Source organism: Neomonachus schauinslandi, chromosome 7, assembly GCF_002201575.2.
Source record: "Neomonachus schauinslandi chromosome 7, ASM220157v2, whole genome shotgun sequence".
NCBI lineage: Eukaryota > Metazoa > Chordata > Mammalia > Carnivora > Phocidae > Neomonachus > Neomonachus schauinslandi.
This window is the reverse complement of record NC_058409.1, coordinates 66,639,897-66,662,842: the sequence shown is the minus strand read 5'-3', so window position 1 is coordinate 66,662,842 and position 22,946 is coordinate 66,639,897. Positions and strand designations below refer to the sequence as shown.

Sequence of the window (22,946 nt, the reverse complement as noted above, 5' to 3'; positions counted from 1 at the left end):
AAAGAAAGAAAGAAAGAAAGAAAGAAAGAAAGAAAGAAAGAAAGAAAGAAAGAAAGAAAGAAAGAAAAGCAAGTTAGTTAAAACTCAGAAACAGAGAGTAGAAAACTGGTTGCCAGGGCCAGGGACTGGGGGGAGGGGGAACAAGGAAGGGTTGGTAAAGGAGTGCAAATTCAGCTATAAGATAAATAAGGTCTGAGGATCTCATGTAAAACATAGTAACAAGAGTTGACAACACTGTATTATATAATTGAAATTTGCTAGGAGAATAGAACTTAAATATTTTCACACACACAAAAAGATACATATGTGAGGTGATGAATGTGTCAATTAAACAGACAGGGGGAATCCCTTTCACAATGTATACATATATCAAATCACCACCATAATATACATTTTAAATATCTTACCATTTTATGTATTTTTTAGATTCTACATACAAGTGACACCATGCAGTATTTGTTAATTATACTTCAATAAATCTGACATTAAAAGTATAAACTTATACCTGGCTGTATGATAAGTTATTAGGTTGAACCACATAAAACTGCTAACATATCATTTCTTCCTAGACTAACACATTATATAAACCAATCACATAAATATACTAATCTATTTTAAATATAAAGGGAGCAAAAGATTTTAAATTACCTTACTATCCAATGATTGGAATGTAGAATAGAATACCCTGAAAAAAATACAGGCTTCGCAGTCAAGAAGACCTAACACCAAATTTTGTAACTTTAAATGAGTTACTTCAACTTAAAAGCCTCACTTCCCCCATCTTTATAACGGAGGAAATAATAGCTACTTTGGGAATTATAATAATGATTAAAAATAGTAAGTATGCAGCACCTGGCCTAGAAAGAGTCCTTAAAAAGGATAGCTAGGGGCGCCTGGGTGGCTCAGTTGGTGGAGCGTCTGCCTTCAGCTCGGTCATGATCTCAGCGTCCTGGGATCGAGCCCTGTGGCAGGCCTCCCGCCCAGCAGGGGAAGTTGCTTATCCCTCTCCCTCTGCCCTTCCCCCTGATTGTTCTCTCTCTCTCTCTCTCATTCTCTGTCTCTCTCGAATAAATAAATAAAATCTTTTTTAAAAAGTGATAGCTATTTGTGATGGTTAATTTTAATACACAATTACTATTAATCACTAGGGCCCATAACAGCACTGAAAATAAGGCAGGTGTTCAAAACTTGAGGACTAGCAAAACCCATGTCAACTGTGACCAGACAGCCAACAATATTTACATAAAAACCCAATGTGTGTGTGTGTGTATATGCGTGTGTGTATAATGTCAGTACATACATTTTATTTTATTCATTTTATTTTACTTTATTTTTTAAAGATTTTATTTCTTTATTTGAAAGAGAGAGAGAGAGAGAGAGAGAACAAGGAGGGGGAGCGGGAGAGGGAGAAGCAGGCTTCCCGCCAAGCAGGGAGCCCGACTCAGGGCTCGATCCCAGGACCCTGAGATCATGACCTGAGCCGAAGGCAGATGCTTAACCGACTGAGCCACCCAGGTGCCCCTTTATTCATTTTATTTAATGGAGATGTATTTCCACGTGAAAAAATAGGAAACAGTCTCTAAACTATCTTCTATAATATATACCCCAAAGGAAGTTACAGAATCAGGGATGTAAAAGGGACAGTCCCCCACCCATCCCCACTGCTCCTCACTCTCATGCAACAACCCCCCATCACTGACCCCCCCCCCCCCCCCCCCGCCGCCAACCCAGGCCTCGCTGATTTCTGTATATATAGGCCTGCAGTCTCTTAATCTCATGCTACTCAAGGAACAGAAAAGGCTACAAAGACCTAAGGAGAAAAAAAGGGAAAGTGGAAACCCTGTGTTCATAAAACTAGACTCTGGAAAGAAAAGAAGGGTTGGCTACATAGTTTCTGTTTTAAAAACTATCATATCTAAGTAATAATCCATTTATTTACATTCAGTTATATTAATAGATCATATATTTGAAAGAAGACTTGGTTTAAAGTTTTATTTATCAAATCGTGTGTTCTATGTCATATGCTAAATATTACCTCTTACAGGCTCTGGAGTTCTCATACTATTGTATTAGGTCATCATGCAATGGTAATCAAAAAAAATAAGAGTTACTAATATGGTGGATGGTTTGCACTACTTATAATTTTGTAAAAGTAAAAAGCCTCTGAGAAAATAAAAGCTTTTCAAAAATAGAACCCCCAAAATACATAGTAATTGAACATTTTTCTAAAGCAATATTTATTCTCTTCCCTCCCACCCACCACATACACCATTTCCTACCCTCTCCATACATACCATTTTCATAAACCTCTTGGAAACGTATTCAGGTAGCAGAAACACTGAGTCCCGAAACAGCATGAGGTTTCACAATATGAAAAATCATTTAAAATGCAATTTCAGCCACCAATGATAACTTTAAGCTTGGCCGTAATCACATTTTATGCCAACAGCCTCTAGTGAGTTTCTCACTGTCTCTAATTTAACCAGTCCTAACAACTAAAATGCTGACCTACATGGATTTGCTGGCCCAATGAATCCTTTGGAATAATCAAAATGCTCCCCCGGAATCTCTCAGGCCAATGCCTATCTTAAAGGGGACTGCCCTAAGGAAATTCTCTCTATCATAAGATGTTTCTTTTTTTTTAAATTTTAGTATGTTATGTTAGTCACCATACATCATTGGTTTTTGATGTTGTGATCCATGATCCACCGTTTTCGTATAACACCCAGTGCTCCATGCAGTACGTGCCCTCCTTAACATCCATCACCAGGCTAACCCATCCCCCTACCTCCCCTCTAAAACCCTGTTTGTTTCTCAGAGTCCATAGTCGCTCATGGTTCATCTCTCCCTCTGATTTCCTTCCCTTCACTTTTCCCTTCTTTCTCCTAATGTCCTCCATGTTATTCTTTATGTTCCACAAATAAGTGAAACCATATGATAATTGACTTTCTCTGCTTGACTTATTTCACTTAGCATAATCTCCTCCAGTCCCATCCATGTTGATGTAAAAGTTGGGTATTCATCCTTTCTGATGGCTGAGTAATATTCCATTGTTTCTATAATAAAATACACAACAGCAGACCAGCCTATTCAGACAAGAACAGAAACCCCTGTGTGGTTTTAAAAAAAATCACCAAAAGAAATAAGCTTCAAGACTGCTGAATCTCAGATCTGTACCTCTGAAACAAATAATGCAATATATGTTAAGAAAAAAAAAAAAGAAGAAGAAGAAGGTAGCAGGAGGGGAAGAATGAAGCGGGGGAAATCGGAGGGATAGACGAACCATGAGAGACGATGGACTCTGAAAAACAAACTGAGGGTTCTAGAGGGGAGGGGGGTGGGAGGATGGGTTAGCCTGGTGATGGGTATTAAAAAGGGCACGTTCTGCATGGAGCACTGGGTGTTATGCACAAACAATGAATCATGGAACACTACATCAAAAACTAATGATGTAATGTATGGGGATTAACATAAGAATAAAAATAAATAAATAAATAAACAAATATATGAATCCTAAAAAAGAAATAAGCTGATTTAAAGGCACCAGAATATTCCATCAATTTCTACCTTCTTTGTGGCTATTCAGGTTTAATATAATAATAGCAAAATAAAGAGTTTTACCTCAAGTATAGTAATGTTGATGGCGGCTGCTGTTTCCCCTTCCTCTAAAATCAGAAACCCAACTACCGAGACAAAGTCAACACCTGGCTCAGCTAGGTTTCCTTCTGTTTGGTTCTGTAGACTCAGCATTCCAGGAACTGTGCTATATGTAACATTAATGGCTCCTAATTGAATTGGATGATAAAAGATTTTATAATTATTTAAACTTTTAAAATGATTATCACAGCATTAGCCTTTTTACTTTCCTAACTCCTGCAGTAGCTTTGTACTGTTGGCCCCAATTCCTTACTTCTTTCTATATCCTTGGCCTTTACCATGTAGTGGCTCAGTGATGTCCCACTGTGGGCAAGGTATACTGCACTGCCTCTCGACTTGGAGTGTGGCTGTGACTTGTTTTGGCTGTGAGTACAGAGTAAAAGTGATTATGTGTTAGTTCTAAGCCTAGACCTCAAGAGGCCTGGCATGCTTTTGCTCACTTTCTTTGGCCTCCAATGATCCCAGGAGAAGAATGAGAGACATCTGGAGTAGGGCCACCCTTGGCCAAACCCAACATATGGTAGCAGACCCAGAGCAAGCCTATTATTATACACTGCTGAAATTTTATGATTGTTACACCGCATTTCTGTGGGGATATATAATTACTTCAATCTTTCAGAAATAAAGAAGTTAGGGGCACCTGGCTGGCTCTATCAGAAGAGCTTGGGACTCTTGATCTCGGGATTGTGGGTCTGAGCCTCACACTGGGTGTAGAGATTACTAAAATAAATAAATAAATAAACTTCAAAAATAAAGAAGTTATAAAGTCCTGTTCTGAATTAACAAATATTAAATTTCTTTTCCTGTCTCTGATTTGTGTTAGCAATGGCTTTCGTTCACACAAGCAGAATATTAAAAAAGAACCTGCCTAGAAACCCCATTCACTCTAGAGTAACACAAACCTAGAGATCCGAATTCTCTGTTGATGAAAAGCTGAATTGTTATGTTGGCCTCTTGCAGCAAAACAAATCTTGACGAAAGAGCAAAACTTAAAACTCCATGTGGCTCATCACTGGCTTCCACAGTCAGGACAGCTGCATATCCTTGAGCATCAAGCAGAGCAATTCCTGCTGGTAGGACTCCTAAAAACACCAGGGATCACAAGAAATCTAACAGCGATTTGGCATTAACTTCTAGATCCACTCTCTGAAACATACTGAAGTACCCATACAGTGTTCTATTTCATTCACTCTAACAGAAATCTTCAGGTTGACAAACAGAACCTACATATTAGTTTTCTTTTTCTAGATAGTAAATTATAAAATTTTTCACTTGACATATTATCTTTATTATTTACTATAATGGTCTTCTGAATTGTAGACATTGAGGAGACACTGAAGAAAGTACCCAGATAATTTGCTCAAAGTGATTAGATTTGAATTATCTATATAAATGGTCTAAATCCAAATTAGTCTGCTAATATAAATTAATCACAGAAAAATTCCTCCCTTGGAAATGTATTTTATTCCATAAGAAAATATTAAAAGTTTTAAAGGTTTTTCCTGAGTCCACAAAGAGAAGTGTTCCCATTTGGAGCTGATTATTTTTAGATCTAACATTTTTATGGGACAGACAATATTTAAAGTTACACTTTAAAAAAAGTAAAGTAGGGGTGCTGGGTGGCTCAGTCGTTAAGCGTCTGCCTTTGGCTCAGGTCATGGTCCCAAGTCCTGGGATCGAGCCCCACATCGGGCTCCCTGCTCCACGGGAAGCCTGCTTCTCCCTCTCCCACTCCCTCTGCTTGTGTTCCCTCTCTCGCTGTGTCTCTCTCTGTCAAATAAATAAATAAAATCTTAAAAAAAAAAGTAAAGTAATACTTTTTAATTAGTATGCATCTAGTTGTTAAATATAGAGATGGCAAGAATTATTTTTTTCCAAAAAGAATAATACACTAGAAAGAAATATAAATTGAATTTTGAATTACCTTGTGTCCTGACATCATACAGAATGACTTGGTATACTTCTTTCTCCTCAGGAATGTTATCATCCAACAAATGCACAAATACTGTCTTATTCAATGACCCCTATGAGAAACAGAAAGAAATTCATCCTTCTATTGTCACCGAATACAAAATACTTCCTGCTTTTATTAGATTTATAAATTGTGCATCCAAATACATTTACATTTAAGCAAGCATCCTGTGGCTTAAAAAATAAAAAATAAAAACCACTGACTCGGGCGCCTGGGTGGCTCAGATGGTTAAGCGTCTGCCTTTGGCTCAGGTCATGATCTCGGGGTCCTGGGATCGAGCCCCACATTGGGCTCCTGGCTCAGCGAGGAGCCTGCTTCTCCCTCTCCCTCTGCCTCTCTCCCTGCTCGTGCTTTCTCTCTCTCTCTCTCTCTGTATCTCTGTGTCTCAAATGAATAAATAAAATCTTTAAAAAAAAAAAAACTACTGACTCATGGGAAACTAGGCATAAAGTAGACAGGGGCTAATTGTGGAGGATCTTGAATGCTGAGCTAATGAATGTAGATCTTATCCAATATACGATGTAGCACTACTGAAAATTTAAGACAAAGCAATACATTGGGGGGATTTCTACGGCAGTGGTGAAAAAGAAGGCCGTGTTGCAGAAAAGCAGGTACTAGGAGGCCGTGTAGTTACTCAAGGCAGAAAGTCATGGGGGTTAGCTTAATATTAAGGGAGTGGAAATGAGAAGGAAAAAGAATATGGAATGCATTATCAAACAAGAATTCATATTGAGTGAGTGTGGAAAGGGGATGAAGATGGATTAAATGGTGCTGATTTCCTATCCAAGAAATGCTCTTATAAAGTTATTTCCCACCAATTGCCTTCTTTCAAACTATCAGAAAGAGCTTCTAAATGGCACCTCAAAAATATAGTGTGAACAGGACATAAAAAGATATTTGTTTTTAGAGCTATATTTGCTATCCTCTTGCATGTAAAGTTTCAAGACAGTGAGGAGTTAAGAGAGAAGGACAAGCACTACCCATCATGTTTGGAACGACACAGTGGACACCAAAAGTGGGAGGCCAGGAGAGGAGCAAGAGAACTTGGCTCAAATACAAAGTTGACATTTGCTGTTTCCTTCAAGAAGATCTGCCATGTACATAGGAAAAAAAAAAAACCCACTTTTTAAGTCTTAGAACTTCTCTGAGTAATGTTCTTCCTCTAGCTTTCTAAACAAGCTCTCCCATCACTCTCTGTTAAATGTTGTTTTACACAGAGTTTTCCCATTTTCTTCAAAATATACTGTCTTCTCTACATATTTGTGTTAAATCTTTTCTTTGTGGTATTACCTCAGGAAAAAAGAGTTGTCCAGTAGAGTTAGCAAAATTGAGTTCTAGATTTTGCCCAATAATTTTCCAGCTAACAGAAACATTTCCTCGACCAGGGGGTGTTCTTACCACATGGAATTGCAAAATTTCTCCTGCAAATGAAATGTACAGATTGATAAATGTTTAATGGAAAATAAACAACATTTGAATTCAACAAAACCCAAATCCCAAACATGCAACTATTACAGCACCTTTTCCAAGAACATTACAAGGCTGTTCTGTTTTGGACTTTCCAGAAGCTTTATACATGCTTATTGTTTATTAACACAGGGATCCCACTTTTAAATACTTTCATTTAGTAGAACTTCAGGAAGTTCAATATGTAAAATTTACCAAAAGCACATGCTAAAATGGGAAACACAAACTTTTATACACTCCAAAACATGCATCAGAACATAAATGTTCTGTAAATTACAGAAAATAATAAAGTCCTTATGGTCAAAACTAGTAATAACACAAGTAAATTCTTCTTTCACTTCTCAAAAGGACACAAATTCCTTACACTGATATGCAATGTGATTTTACACAATGCATGCATAAAAATGCTTGCAAATACCTGAAAATCACATTTCTTTAAATTGTAACTTACATATACCATCAATGATTTTGTTTTATAAAAAGAAATACAAAGGAAAGTTGTCAAATTTGTACATGAGCCTCTGTAACTTCACCAAAGTTACAGTTTTCCTTCCTGGGTAATTGAGGTATTTTAGACACTTTATACTTTTCATTCCTGGTTTTTCTCCTCACATAATACTTGGTAAAATTGAAGAAAATCATGACAATCATTTCTTTTAAACCGCTGAAAGTGGAAAGTAAGTTCCTAGGGAGTATTGCTGATGGCCACGTAGCTTGCTGAAAATACGCTCCATTCAAAAGTCTTACACGATGCCAAGTAGCGCCAACACACCAAAATTTTCATACTAAATTTTAGCATACGTTAACTTTAGTGCAACGAATTATTTTGGGAGTGGAAAACATAAGAAGGCAAAGCATCAGAAAGACTTTTAAATAACATTTCCTCAGACACTTCAATGTATACATTTTTTTAAGTGTTTCATTACAAAAAAAATTAATCGCCATTACAGTAGTAGACTCTGTCTTGGATTTTTTTTTTTTTTTACCATATAGGGACTGCTAGTTAGAAATCAGATTGTCTCAGGGTGACTAAAAGCCTGTACAATCAGCCATAATTGCCAAAATTTGTGTTACTTGTATAATTCATATGAACAAACAGAGGCACGACTATGAAATCCTAGAGTTCCTCTATTGTACACCTTGCAGAATTTCTCATAGGGCAGCTTTGTATTAAACAAAGAGTTTATTCCCGAGAGATATAAAGAGAGCCTTGGGGGAATTAAGCACTTTCACCTACAGTGTGGTCTGGTGACAGAGGTTTAAAAAGGTTTAAAGAGTCATGGTTTTTCAAATTTTTTTAAGTCACAAAACTTAGTAATACTTCAAGAAGAAAATTACAGAAGTTTGATCAAGTGCTAAAAATGCATTATGAATGCAAGTGGCAAGAAAACAAATCATAGGTCAGTAAAGATCCATGTTGAAGGGGAACCTATAACCATAATAATAAAAAATGGCTGCAAGATTGTACATGGAGATTTGGGAATAATATACAATTAAAAGGTGAAAATAAAAATGAAATGCTAAGGAGAGAAAAAAAGTAAAATCCTCCTACAAACTTACTACATGTAAAATCCTCAAAGTCTAATACCTCAAAGTCAATATCATCTTTAAAAATGTAACAAGTTACCATGCAAGTAACCTGCAAGAAAATATTGCAAGAAACACAATTTGAAATAGAACGTACACACACACACAAATGCACACATAAATAAAAGGTAAAGAAAGTATTCCTTAAATACAATCTTGTAAGCCAAGCCTATTGCAAATCATGTGAAAAAAGCATGAACAGTGTGAAAATTTTCCTAATAAATAACCAGAATGGAGGTAGTGACTTTCTTCGTTAAGGCAGACTCTCAGGAACCAGATCCATTTAAAATGTCTCCTGGGAAAAATTACCAGAAAGTTACCTGGATGAGGAGTCAAAAAACAGTTGTAGAAAAGGAGAAACTGAGAAAAAGGAAAAAGGAAAACTGAGAAACAAGTGCTTAGTCTTTTAAATATAAAGGAAAGGATAAAAGGAACGTCCTACAGAGGGTAGGTTATAATTTTCACATAAATATTTTACTAGGTGCTACACTATCTTCTTGCGTTTGCCCAGGATGAAAGCCTAAATAGGGCCCTTACCTACAGAAGAGTCTGACAACATACCCGGAAGACCATCTTCATATAAAATCCAGAGTCCACCAAAAGTTGGACTTTTACTCTAAAACAGATGATCTATCATATAGCATCTAGGCCTAGCCTAATGCAGATTAAGAAATATAAACATAAAGTGTATTTTAATAACCCTGAGTATTTTGTCTACTTGTTCCCAAAATAAACCAAGAGTTTTTCTAAAAGACAAACATCAACTACACTGTGTGTAATAATAATGGAAAATTAAAACACAGGAAATATATTTTAGTAGATACATGTATGCATGCTATACATACGCCATACAAATTAACTGCCCTCTACAATAGACAGAAAATGATTTAAACTAATTATAGGGATATGAATAGTGTGCAACACAAACTATCAATATAAACAATTAAGAAAAAAGTTGAGTGTTTCTAATATAGGAGCTCTGTATTTTTAGAAAGAAATGCATTTCTTGTTCAAGTTTTTGCCTAAAAAGGATTCAAGTTGTCTCTGTTAAAAGGGCAGATTTTTAAATCCATTGACTATGACATCATGATTATGATGTTGCTGAGGTGGATGACTGAGTGAAACATCTAACATGGATTTATAAAGGGCACATTTATACATAGTTTTCAACCACAGTAAAAATCTATTGTCCCATATTTTTAAATTTTCCCATTCCATTTGAAAGAAAGTAGTATTTACCACTGGGCATCTGTCCAATTGTTTTAGCACAAAAAAGAGAAATAGAATTCTACAGAATTCAGTACATTGTTAAACACTAAGGCAATTCCTCCCCATGAACTGAAAATGTATTCTAGAGCCAGAAGTTCAGCATGGTCCACATTTTAAATCTAACCACATAAATGAAACACCAACACTAGGCCAAAAGCAGTGTTAACATTGTTTAAAACTACATGGCATGATTTTTTTTTTTACCATGTTTGTTTAGCAGTTATCTTGAAGAATCACCATGAAGTTTTCATTAATTCACTTTGGTAAACAAATATGCTTGGTACATATTTCTCTGTGCAAGCTTGTGGTAACATAAAAAATACACACAAAATTCTGAATTGTTGAGGTTCAACATAATGTTTTTGAAAAAAGAAAATTTAGACTCTAGGAAAAAACTTAGGAATAAAGGTACAGGAAAGTAAGAAAAGGAATAAAAATTCACCCCAATTTTTATTTAGAAAATATGAAAAATCTAGGGAGCACACATGCAAGCAATAAAAGCAATTCAGTGTTTTATTTCCGGTACCAAACCCATGCTCATAGAGTAATAAGCTAATGCACATTTTTTTTTACCAATAACACATTTAGGCCATTTACTTTAATTACTAATCTTTTTCCTCTTTGCAAAAAAAATAAAATAAAACAAACAAATTATAAGCCCATAAACAATGCTTCTGAATATCAGCAAAATAAAAATGTTATAAAAGTTTCTAGAAAGGTTTATTTGAACTTCTAAACTTATCTTGGCACAAATCGGTAGCAAACACTCTGTGGATGGGCAATGACTTGAGGACCCTACTTTGAGGAGCACTGCCCAAAGACCTCTACATTCTTAGATACTTGCTTCCCATCCCAAATTCTTTAAAATCCTCTATAGTTACCACTGTCTCCTCCAGCCCATTTGGGAATCTAATCTCACTGGTTGCCCATGTTAGCATGAGACACAGTGATTACTTTCTTTCCGATAATTAATGAAAACACACTCTTATCTTGGTCTCTTCCCACCTCTGGCAGAGCCTTCTCTCTCTCCAAAAAGGTCTTTTTCCTTTCCCAGCACCTTAGCCTTATGTTCCACACAGCTCCATCTTTGACACCTTGCTTTTCTTCCTCTATCCACAAAGATCCTATTAATTCTCCTGAGTTCAACTATTATCTCTAAAAACCTAATTTCCACCTCTAACATGAGATAGAGTCAGGTTTTCTCATTAGTTTGCTTCTCTCACACAAACATTGTTACTCAAAGTCATTATTCTTCCAACTCAAGTCACTTGAAATATTTGCCAAAAGTTCCTGCAATGTCGAGTTCTACAGCAGATTAAGTTCAAGCAAAACATAATTTCTTCTCACAAATTTCCTTATATTATGGACTTTGGACATAGTGGGCTTTGGTTAAGCTCCACTATGAACAACTGTGTGCTACTTAATTTCTCAGAAATTCACTCTCCTTATGAGAATATGAGATGTATACCATTATACCCACTTTATAGGACTGTTGTTCAAATTAAGTGTAATAATGGATGTGAAATGTCTGGCATACGGAAAACACTCAACAAATGTTATTGTTGTTGTCATTATTATTATTAACATTAACTTCTACAGTGACTTCTACTTATATTACAAATAATTTTTTTAAAGTTGCTCATCTGTCTTTAGATTGGACTTAGAGCAACGTGTTAGTCGTTTTTACTCACTATTGCTGTGACAACATGAGATTCTGAACCACTGATAAAAAGAAAGAGTGTTGGAAAATAGCCCAGACATTTGCATTGGTAAGTTAAATAAACTCACAAGTTGGGAGTACAGTGAAGTACAAGGTAATGCACACTAAAACATATTTAGCTTCAAGCACAGCAACTAACGAGCTGGATGACCTTGTCAAGTCACCTAAACTCTCTGTGTATAGAATTCTATGGAATTCTATTTCTCTTTTTTGTGCTAAACACAGTTTTCTCATCTGTGAAATAGAAGTCCAAATACATGATCTATATCCTTTTTGTTTCTTCTCTTTCTGAGGCATGGTTATTTATTCTTATTTCTAAACACAGACTATAGTGAAACACAGGCTACTAAATACCAGTTTTATCTCAAACAGACTTATTCAAAGACAAAAAAACACTGCTAAAATGTTTGAAGCAAAAATTAACCTGTACATGCAAAATCCTACATATGATGTAAAATGTTAAGATTCAAGAAAATTTTTATTTTTTAAGAAAAAAATGGACTTTTCTAATTTTTTTCTAGTTTGGCACTTCATTCATAAAACATATCCACACAATATAAAATCCAGGGTAAAATATTCTCTAACTACAAATTACTACTTGTTTTGAACAAGAACCCAATGTTCTATTGTTTAATATCAACAACTACCACTAAGTACATATAAACTTGCTAGGAACTGTGATAAGCACTTTACATTCATTACCTCATTAATCCTCACTAAGAAATCTATGAAGTAAGTAATATTGCTTGTCATTTAACAAATGAGAAAACTGAGCATCCCAAATTTGACTAAGTTCCTAAAACCACACCAATGGAGGAAGCAAGCTAGAATCTGCAAGGCTCCTAAGTACTTAAACAGTTCATGACAGACCCCTTTCCCAGCTAAGTTCCAGGCATACTAACATACACAGCTCTACACAATAATAAAAGTATATTAAAAAAAAAAACATTGGAAACTTTAAAAGAATAAGCAAAAAATGACCTCTATAGAAAAGAGAATGAATATGCTGAACAAAAAAAGGAACCCACCTTCGTGACCTATGACAGATCTGGAAGCTGTCTGAAAGCTAACAATTCCCGCCACGTTGTCATTGGCCAAAATGTTCACTCTAACGGTGTCGGAACTGGGCAAAATTCTACTTCCCCCTTCGGTGTACACCAGACTAACTATGATGCTTTCATCATCCTCTGGCTCGGAATCATCCAAAATGGCTAAGATAGCTGTCTTTTTGGTTTCACCTATAAAAAAAAAAAATTAATGGAATAAAAACCAAAGTAACAATATCACCAACACAGAGAATCCACAAAGGCCCAAAATTACTTCCACTTTAAAAAGTTAAGTAAAGGGGCGCTTGGGTGGCTCAGTTGTTAAGCGTCTGCCTTCAGCTCAGGTCACAATTCCAGGGTCCTGGGATCGAGCCCCACATCAGGCTCCCTGCTCAGTGGAGGGCCTGCTTCTCCCTCTCCCACTCCCTCTGCTTGTGTTCCCTCTCTCACTGTGTCTCCCTCTGTCAAATAAATAAAATCTTAAAAAAAAATAAAAATAATAAAAAGTTAAGTAAAAATATGTAAATGAATATCATGAGCAATATTAGTGTAACTACAAGCAAATGCTATATGTTAATCTGTATATCCTTTCACATATAAAACACTGTAAATTTTATAATATGGACAGATTGTGAAGAAGGGCATTTTGAATTATGCAAAAATTTAAAGGGTAGAATTATTGAAAAGAATCATAGTTTTATTCCTGGTCTTTAGCCTAGAAAAATGACACAGCTAAGGAAAGGACTTCTAAGGTACGTTTGGTTGAGAAACAGCTCTCTCTCTTGGTGAATGGAGTCTCATTCTCATTCTGGCATTCCTATGAATAATTTTTTTCAGGTAATCAAGCCAATACCTCCCTGAAAGACCAGGAACACTTAAGGGATGGTGGTCAAAATGGCAAACAGGAAAGGAATGGCAAATTCTGAGTGAAAAAACCGGCCTGAATGAGATGAGTCTTTGGACAACTAGATGAATCAAATACCAGTTTCCAGGATGTGGGCAAATGAAGGAAGGAGGCAGAAGAGGAATTCAAAGGGATGAGCGACAGTGACAAGGCTCAAGTATTCTACTTTTTAATTTGGTCTAGGACCCCACTAGTACATAGAACAGCAGTGAACACCCCTAAACCCAACAGGGCTTCTGCAGTTCAGCCTATTAGCCTCCACCTAATTCTTTGCCACTTTTTGGAAAGAAGACAAAAGGGTGAGATGAGAAAAAGTGGGAAAAAGGAGAAAGGGGATATGAATGCATGTTCTCTCATGACCCTGCTGCATTTCATCAATTCATAGTATCAAGACTGTCTCAAGAGACTATAGATATCTAAGAATCTAGGTTAGCTATTAAATATAATCTATTTTTGTGATGCTAAAGTTACAATTTAAGGTAATACTAATTTTTATAATGGTATTACTTTATATGAAAACTTTCTTTGTAGTTACTAAAGCTGCTGGAAAATCTAACTTTAAATTTTCATCTCCAGTCATCCTCATTAAATTTTCATTATTTCCTTTGAAATAAGGAGAAATGTTACCAAATACCAACCTGTACCGCCAGCTCCACCAAGCATATCATATTCCATCATTACCAAAATCATTTACTAGGAAATAACCATTATAGAAATGTGATATACTATTTTTAAAATTTACTCTAAAACATAATGCTTATTAGATATTTCAAAAAGTATACTACACACGAATCATGATCATGACCCCCAATTGGGGGGGGGTCCCAAAATAGTATACGCTAAAAAAGTTGAACAAAAAAAGATGTGAATAACACTCACTTCCTTCATTTTTTGGGATATCATGAAGTTTTTATAAGTATACATTTTTTTTAATAAGAAAAACACTATGCTAAAAACCATATGGAATCCATAATTGCCCAAATCAGGATTTGAGCAATGATCTTAATAAAGATAACTTTCCCCCACCCAAAGATAATTATTTTAAACAAATGAACTTTCCAAACTTCCAAATATTAGATGATTCAACCAGTCCTGAAAAAGAATCAGTGAATCTGACCCTAATTTTAATCTGTGGGCCAAGTTATCTATGACTATATTATTCATGAAAATTTACAGGAGTTATCCCATTCAAGCCCAAGAACATTATTATAAATTGATCTATCCCTAGACTTCATTTAATATGAATGAAATCATCAAAGTTCATACTACTTATACTTACAAATTATTTTCATTGAAGATTCTCATGGGTAAGACATATCAGTAGCTAGGAAACTGAGTATTAACTGGGAAGCTTTTTTACATATACTAGACAAATCAGGATAAATCTTCAATGAAAATAATTTGTAAGTATAAATAGTATGAACTTGGGTAACTTCCCTTACAAAATTAAAATTTGCCTTAAGTTGCCTCTGTTTCCTTACAGGCATTGCCAACACTATAAAGGAATAAAACCCACACATTCCCTGAAAACCTTCTCTTTTTAATAAACTAAAAAAGATACACATCAGCCTATGTATGTCAAGCATCAACAATTAACAAGCTAACTAACTTCTTTTTTAAACCATACTGCACTTGTATATATTAGCAAGAATCTAGGGGCGCCTGGGTGGCTCAGTCGGTTAAGCGTCTGCCTTCAGCTCAGGTCATGATCCCAGGATCCTGGGATCGAGCCCCGCATAGGGCTCCCTGCTCAGCGGGAAGCCTGATTCTCCCTCTCTTACTCCCCCTGCTTGTGTTCCCTCTCTCGCTGTGTCTCTGTCAAATAAATAAATAAAATACTAAAAAAAAAAAAAAAGAATCTACACAGTAAGAATTCTTATGAACATTATCATAAAAATTAACTACGATGACTTTGCCAGGGGAAACTAAAATCCATTTAGAACCATCACTTACCTTCAGCAAAAGTCAGAATATCTCCAGCACCTATAAAATCTAAACCTTCAGTAGCAGTTCCACCAACAACACGCCATTCGACTGCCACCTGACCTAAGCTGCCCCCCGTCCTGTGGATCATCAGCTCCACTGTGGTTTGGGGCTGCTCCTGAACTTCGACATATAAGCCATCTTCAGAGGTATTGGGACTAATGCTATAGATCACGAACACTCCAAAGGCATCACCATTTAATGCTATGACAACTGTAGAAGTATTTGGCTGTCCTATGGTTGGTTGGTTTTTAAAACTGGCTGTGATGTTCATGAGGTGAACTTCAAGGAGAGAAATTAGAAAACTCTCATCCATCTCTGGGAAATCATCGGGAAGAATAGAAACTGTGAGATTTGCAAATTCATCACCCTCCAGCATTATGGCCCACTGCCTTGTCACAGGCTCATAGTCACTCTCAGCCACAGCCTGACCACTAAACAGAGACGCTACCCTGGTCATGTTTTTCCTGTAGGTCCAGGAGTCCGAGTTGTTAGCCACTGGACTGATCCACGATGTCATCCAAAAACACTGAGGGCCCTCAGAAGCACTGAAAAAAGAGAATGCTGAGCACGCGTGTTCTCTGAGACACAAAGTGGCACAGGTATACTGGGGTTCCTTCGTGGCAGAGACATTCACCCAAGTTCTCCATAGTGGGTCAGGCACCCCTTGAATTGGCGATTCATAGTAGGACAGTAAATCTTGACCTTCCCCGACTGCAAGAGCCACTGCATCAATATCAGAAGTACTGTAGAACAACAACAGCCGACCAAAGTGCCCTCCGCTAAAACGTGGAGTGACAATTAAAAGACAGGTTAAGCACTCAAAGCAATCTGTGGGTTACATAGAAAAGGAAAATACTGACTGCAGTGTTCACTTTTTTTTAAGTATATGAAGTAATAGTACAAACACAACCATGTTTCTTAATTATATTTGTCTTTCAACATTTTATTTTCTCATGCAAGGGAATCTTGCTAGTTTTCAATTAAGCAATAGTTATTCTAAACAAAGCTATAAAGATACACTGCAAGATATGCAAATTATATCCATTTCACAATTATCAAACAGAATTAGAAAATGAATTTTCATTGCCAGATTTCACTGAAACAAGGTAATAATGATAATAGCATGAGTGCATTTTAAGAAAATGTAATTACTTGCCACAAATTCCCAAGACCCCTTATTTTCTATTTCTGAAGGAGTTCGGTGAACTTTACACTGCCTCACACACTCACGGAGAAAAAACAACTTGAAAACCTCCCACATCATACAGTGTCTGAATATTCTTTAATTTGGAAGCTAGTTGTATTTAAGTTCTAATTCAAACAAATCATAGACTAAAGCAATAATTTTCTGCGGTTAGAAAGCCCGATGATGTATAATGTATTTAATCTATTTCACTAATAATACGTATGATAAATATATTGGGCTCTTCATATTAATAGGCATAATTCAATTAACAAATTACCAAACCTACAAAAGAATTTACATTATATAACAACCACCAAACCGAAATTATTTAATTGCACAAGAGGTCATTTCCCACTACCCACAATACCCATCCCCCCACAGATGCAAGCCATTATTTCATATACCTTCGCCTAACAGTTATGTTAGCACAGGAACTTCGCTCCAGAGGCTCTTGAACGTGATAAACCGACTGAACAAAGGCTACTGTACCATAAGGATTATCATTGGCAGGAATAACAATATTTGCCACTCGATCTAACCCAATAGTACCTCCACCAGAGGCATCAGTTAGTTGTACTTGGATAACCTAAAAATACAGTGAGAATTTCCTTAACAAAATCCCAGTTCTGAAATTAAAATAACAATGATGCAGGTGGGGGACAATCAAACATATAATCCATACAAAGACAAGGACAAAATATAATGTAATATGAATGGACTCAAAGGAACTCCCCCATTACATTTACAAATCCAACATGTAACGGAATAATACATTACTGACTTTTAATAGTGAAGCACAATTATACATAACAAACAGGCCATTTAAATTCCTTAATATTTAGGTATATAATCTTATAAAATCTATTTTAAGATCCTTGTTTATAGTTACCATTTCAATGATACATTTTTATGTCCATTCTATACATTTTTTTATTTAGGGAAAATATTGCATGTACGTTTCCTAAGTAGCTAATCTATTATGCTTTATTTCCCACATTATCTTAAATGGAAATTCTCTGACAAAATTTAAAACAAAAGACATCATATCATAATGCCACCTAAATTTAGAGAGAAGGAAAGAGAAATGTTTTATATATATTAACTAATATCTAATATTTTAGAACTGAAAAACACAATTAACATTCAAATGAAATGTTATGGACTTCCCTTCTATGAAAACCTGATATTATTAAAGCATAAATGCTATTAAAAGTAACTTAATGACACCTAGGTTTTCATAATACTTGAATTTCATAATGTAAAATTATCTTCAGTTAATATATGTTAGTAATGAATCAACTTTCCTGTTGAGACTATTTTTATTTGCCACCTAGCTTCCTCACCATGAAAAATAAGTATCAGGCAGATGTGTCTAGCATGGTATTTGTCATATAGTAAATTTTCAAAACTACTGAAGAATAAGTAAGTGAATAAGTAGAAAATCAAAATCTAAATTTAATTAAGATCGACTGGCCCACACTCAAGCTAAGAGGGAGTCTGGATACAAACAAATGAAGAGTTTATATGGAAAAATGTATAAATATACATGTTAAATATCTAAAGATATAGATTTAATCATTTAACGAAAATGTGGGAAAATATAACATAACTATACAAAAAATCAACACTCGTGAACTGCAATATGGACCAGACCTTTTTCTAGAATATTCTTGTTTTTGTTTATCTGTAAAAATCACTTTTACACTACCATATTTTGAAAATTCTTGCAGAAATAATTAACTTGACATTCTCTATAAATGCCACAACAACAGCCATCTGTTCTAGTCACTATAAGACAAGGTATGATTTACAGTGTCATTCTATACTAGGCCATTCCTCTCACCTCTTCAATCTCCGGAACGTCGTCAGCCAGGACCTCTAACAACAAGGTTTGAATGGTTTCCCCAGGGGCAAAGGTCACATTACCTGAGACAACTCGCAGGTCACCAGTAGCAAGCTGTCCATTAATGGTGGCGACCCACTGAACAGTAACATTGCCGAGTGTCCCAGAATTTCGAATTACTGGCAGGTTTACCTTCACTGAGTTAAACTCAGGTTCCTCTACAATAAGTTTAGTAATCTGAAAACCTGAAGGGCAGAACAAAGTTAATTTCAAATACAAAATAGCGGATTGTTTTCTCCCTTACGCAGTCTAAATATAAATAGCTAAGTCCCCCAAAATCAGAGTAACGTGCTGTGATAAACGGTCAGGCCTGCCAAGATTTCCACATTATTATTCATTATGACAGAAGCAGAAATCACAAACTGAGAATCAGGCATTCCACATTCTACAGCAGTCAGGCATGTAGCAGTCATGGGGGAAGTAGGTCTAGTGAGTTCTGTAGCTAACTGCACAGTGCAAGCCTGGTCCAAAGAGTCTGCTGCTATTTTGCTCCCACGACTGATGCTATGCAGGTTCAATGTTCCCAGATTTCCTGCTAATCAAGAAAGCCCAGAAATCCAGATTTTTGTGTAAATTGATGTAAACTAATTTTTGAAAGAATTGTCTAAGATTCACAAAACACATCTAGAAGCCAGATCTGACTTACAAACCTAAAAGTTTGTCCCTTCCGTATTTATGCTAAGACGTTGATATCTTTTTTTAATAACCACTAACCACTACTAGGTAGGGTGCATAGATATCCCATATATCGGTAACAGCCGGTTAAAAAGGGAAACATTATCAAATTAATTCTAAGTCTCTAAAAATGAAGAAATGTATGATCTATATCAACAAGTTAAAGACACAAACTAGTTTGGTTACCAAATAATCCATAGGGGTCATCAGAGGCCTCAATAATGATGATCGCCTCTGTTAATGCCCCTAGTTTGGCTCCTCCCGTTGTTTCATTCAGCAACTGCACAAGAAAAGATTCTTCCAGTTCAGGGTAGATGTCATTAATGATATATATTGGCACAGATTTACTGGTTTCCCCTTCTAGCAAGACCACATCTGATGAAGCTATGCTATAATCTTCACCTATAAAGATAAAAATCAAAATGCTAAAACTTATTCCCAAATGTGATAATAAACATGCCATACACTAGTAAAATACTATGATCTATCAAATTCCATAGATATACTTGTAAAGCTTTCGTGAGGATACTGACTACATATATTCTAAACAAAAAGATTTTACCTCTCTTCTCAGAAAAAATAGGTTTGAGATCAAAAAATAATGAAACAGACCTCCAAAGGGTGTTCAAGTTTATCCTTTCATTTTTAGAAAGATGTATACATAATATCTTCTATTTGTCATGTACAGACATAGATGATATAGCTATGATATAGATATGGACATACACAAAAATATAGAGTCATCCATTACCACAAGATAACCCCTTATCTACAAAAGAGAAAGAAAATGTGCACAATCTTTTAAAACAAAGAACAGAACTAAAATCCTACCTCACTAGAAAGATACGTTATACTGTTGTACAGATACAGGCATGTCAGCATCATCAATGTTATTGCTGGAAACTATGGGCTTTCCTAAAAAATTGGATTAAAAGCTGCTACTGCATACTGCTCAGGTTAGCAGCAGCTTTGTTTCTGGTCAAACAGTGGGAAGGGAAAGGAGAGAGTCTTCTTATGATGCCTAAGGGCTTATTTCTGAGAACACTGATTCATCCCCACTGTTAGGCAATGTGTAGGGCCCCCTACAGACAGTCAGACATTCCTCTAGGCTACCCACCCTGCATGCATGCACGCACACACGTACACCAACCCCCCCCAACTAAGGGAACAGGTGAGCCTCGTTTATTATCTTTTCAAACAAATATCATTTATTTCAAAATATCAAGCGTGTTATCCTATCCATTCACACTCATTTTCCTTCAAGTGCATGCTAGAAAGATTCTAATTGAATAGCTCTCGGGCAGATCTCCCTCTAGATGCTGTAACTGCACCAATAAAAAAGGCAGTCTCCTAATGTTTGCATTTGGCAGTGAAATCATTTTGCTTACATAGAATAGTTAATGCTAGCCATTGCCTCATCCACATTCTTCATAAATAAATAAACAAGCAAGATAAATGGGTTGAGAGGCAAGACTGTTGCCAAGCACTGCAACCATGTGGCTGCACATTTTATCCTGCATTCCTTGGGATCATTTACACATGAATCCCTTTCAAATAACTAAAAAGTACACACAGAGAAAGCCTAACAATACTTTCCCTAGTTTACTTTTCATTGGTTTGTGCATATTTTGGTCATTTTAACTTTAAAATTGATATACAGTTTTGCTAATATTTTTCAAAAACTACAAAATCAGTGTCATAAATACATGATAAAAGCTCTACATTTATGCCTTTTAAAAGATGCAAGACAATTATTGCTTTCTGGTAGATATTTCTAGCTACATCTGTAAGTGGCTTTTGTTAATTAAGGATGTAATTTCCCTCCAAAACACTTCACTGCCCCTTGGATGTCTTTTCTCACCCGCAACTGCAGTTATTGGCACGGCTTTAAACTTCACAGAAACATCTGCGAATGATCCTCCTGCTCTAGTCACATTGATAATGGGTCCGACATGATTTTCTGCTACTCGAACAATTGGTGCTGAGAGCTGAAGAGTTCCAAATGCATCATCATTGGCAATGATGATTAGGTGAGCAATAGTTTCTACCTTAGGCCCGAGGCGTGGAGAATTTGGAACTGAAAGACAAGAAAAGCTAATGTATCAAAATTCTACCAACCGGCCAAAAGTCATCAGGAAACCTCAGCAAGATTCCATCAGCCAAATGGGATCCTCATTTGGTGTTTTTTTCTACTATCTCTATCAAAAAACATGTACTGACTACTATGGACCAGCACTAATCTAGACACGGAGGAAACAAAAACAAATTAAACAGGAAGTCCCTACTCTCTTGTAGCTTTACATTCTAGAGAGATTGTTATTATAGAATCTTTAGCAAAGGAATAGTTATCCTACAGGAATATTTTAATAAGTACTGGAAATTTGTTAAAAGGCAAAAAATGATTACGGTGTAAATAATCATCACTTTACATAATATTACACAGATAATGATGACACCTACAGGATTATGCTCTTCTAATTAGTTACCAGCAGGACATAAAATTTTTAAAAAACAGCATTTCAGTTACAAAATTGGGTAGGAAAGTCATTAAGCTTTGTGTCCTCAAAGACCAGCAGCAAATCATTATACTGTAATTAAATTACTGCCTCTCTGTTTCCCTGTCCTTGCTCACAAACCCATTCCTTTTTCCCATCTTAGTTAACAGTCATTCAACTGCCTTGTCCAGAATGTAAAGCCAGACTCAATGCTACCCCAATGCTGATACTTAACCAACTGAGCCACCCAGGCGCCCCATCCCCAATGCTGATACAATAAAGTGTGCTCAATACTTCAAGGCTCTCTTCTCACTTTCCACTGATTTTAGAGACAGCAAAGCTTGTTTTGAAGGCATTTAGGACCTTCCACAAACTCTCCCTAAATTATTTTCTAGGTTCAATTCCAACCAGCACCCTTGTGAAAACAACATAAAAAGCGACCTTTTTTTTTTTATTATGTTATGTTAATCACCATACATTACATCATTAGTTTTTGTAGTGTTCCATGATTCATTGTTTGCGTATAACACCCAGTGCTCCATTCAATACGTGCCCTCTTTAATACCTATCACCAGGCTAATCCATCCCCCCGCCCCCTCCCCTCTAGAACTCTCAGTTTGTTTCTCAGAGTCCATAGTCTCTCATGGTTCGTCTTCCCCCTCCGATCTGCCCCCCCTTCATTTTTCCCTTCCTGCTATCTTCTTCTTCTTCTTTTTTTTTTTTTTAACATATAATGTATTATTTGTTTCAGAGGTACAGGTCTGTGATTCAACAGTCTTACACAATTCACAGCACTCACCATAGCACATACCCTCCCCAATGTCTATCACCAGCCACCCCATCCCTCCCACCCCCCACCACTCCAGCAACACTCAGTTTGTTTCCTGAGATTAAGAATTCCTCTATCAGTGAGGTCATATGATACATGTTTCTCTGACTACTTATTTCGCTCAGCATAATACCCTCCAGTTCCATCCACGTCGTTGCAAATGGCAAGATTTCATTCCTTTTGATGGCTGCATAATATTCCTCTGTGTGTGTGTGTGTGTGTGTGTGTGTGTGTGTGTGTGTGTGTGTGT

General features: G+C 36.2%; 1 protein-coding gene across 1 annotated transcript in view; it reads right to left on the bottom strand.

The window, feature by feature from the left end:
- The window catches only part of ADGRV1 (adhesion G protein-coupled receptor V1), a 521,249-nt gene that overhangs the window by 388,258 nt on the left and 110,045 nt on the right, over positions 1-22,946 (bottom strand). Inside the window, exons 29-38 of the mRNA XM_044916755.1 lie at positions 21,234-21,449; positions 19,559-19,774; positions 18,638-18,882; positions 17,199-17,380; positions 15,576-16,387; positions 12,701-12,910; positions 6,920-7,050; positions 5,582-5,681; positions 4,560-4,739; positions 3,622-3,785 (exon numbers count right to left, since the gene is read on the bottom strand). Of these exons, the coding sequence (XP_044772690.1) occupies positions 3,622-3,785; positions 4,560-4,739; positions 5,582-5,681; positions 6,920-7,050; positions 12,701-12,910; positions 15,576-16,387; positions 17,199-17,380; positions 18,638-18,882; positions 19,559-19,774; positions 21,234-21,449 (2,456 nt within the window). The remainder of the gene's footprint in view (positions 1-3,621; positions 3,786-4,559; positions 4,740-5,581; positions 5,682-6,919; positions 7,051-12,700; positions 12,911-15,575; positions 16,388-17,198; positions 17,381-18,637; positions 18,883-19,558; positions 19,775-21,233; positions 21,450-22,946) is intronic.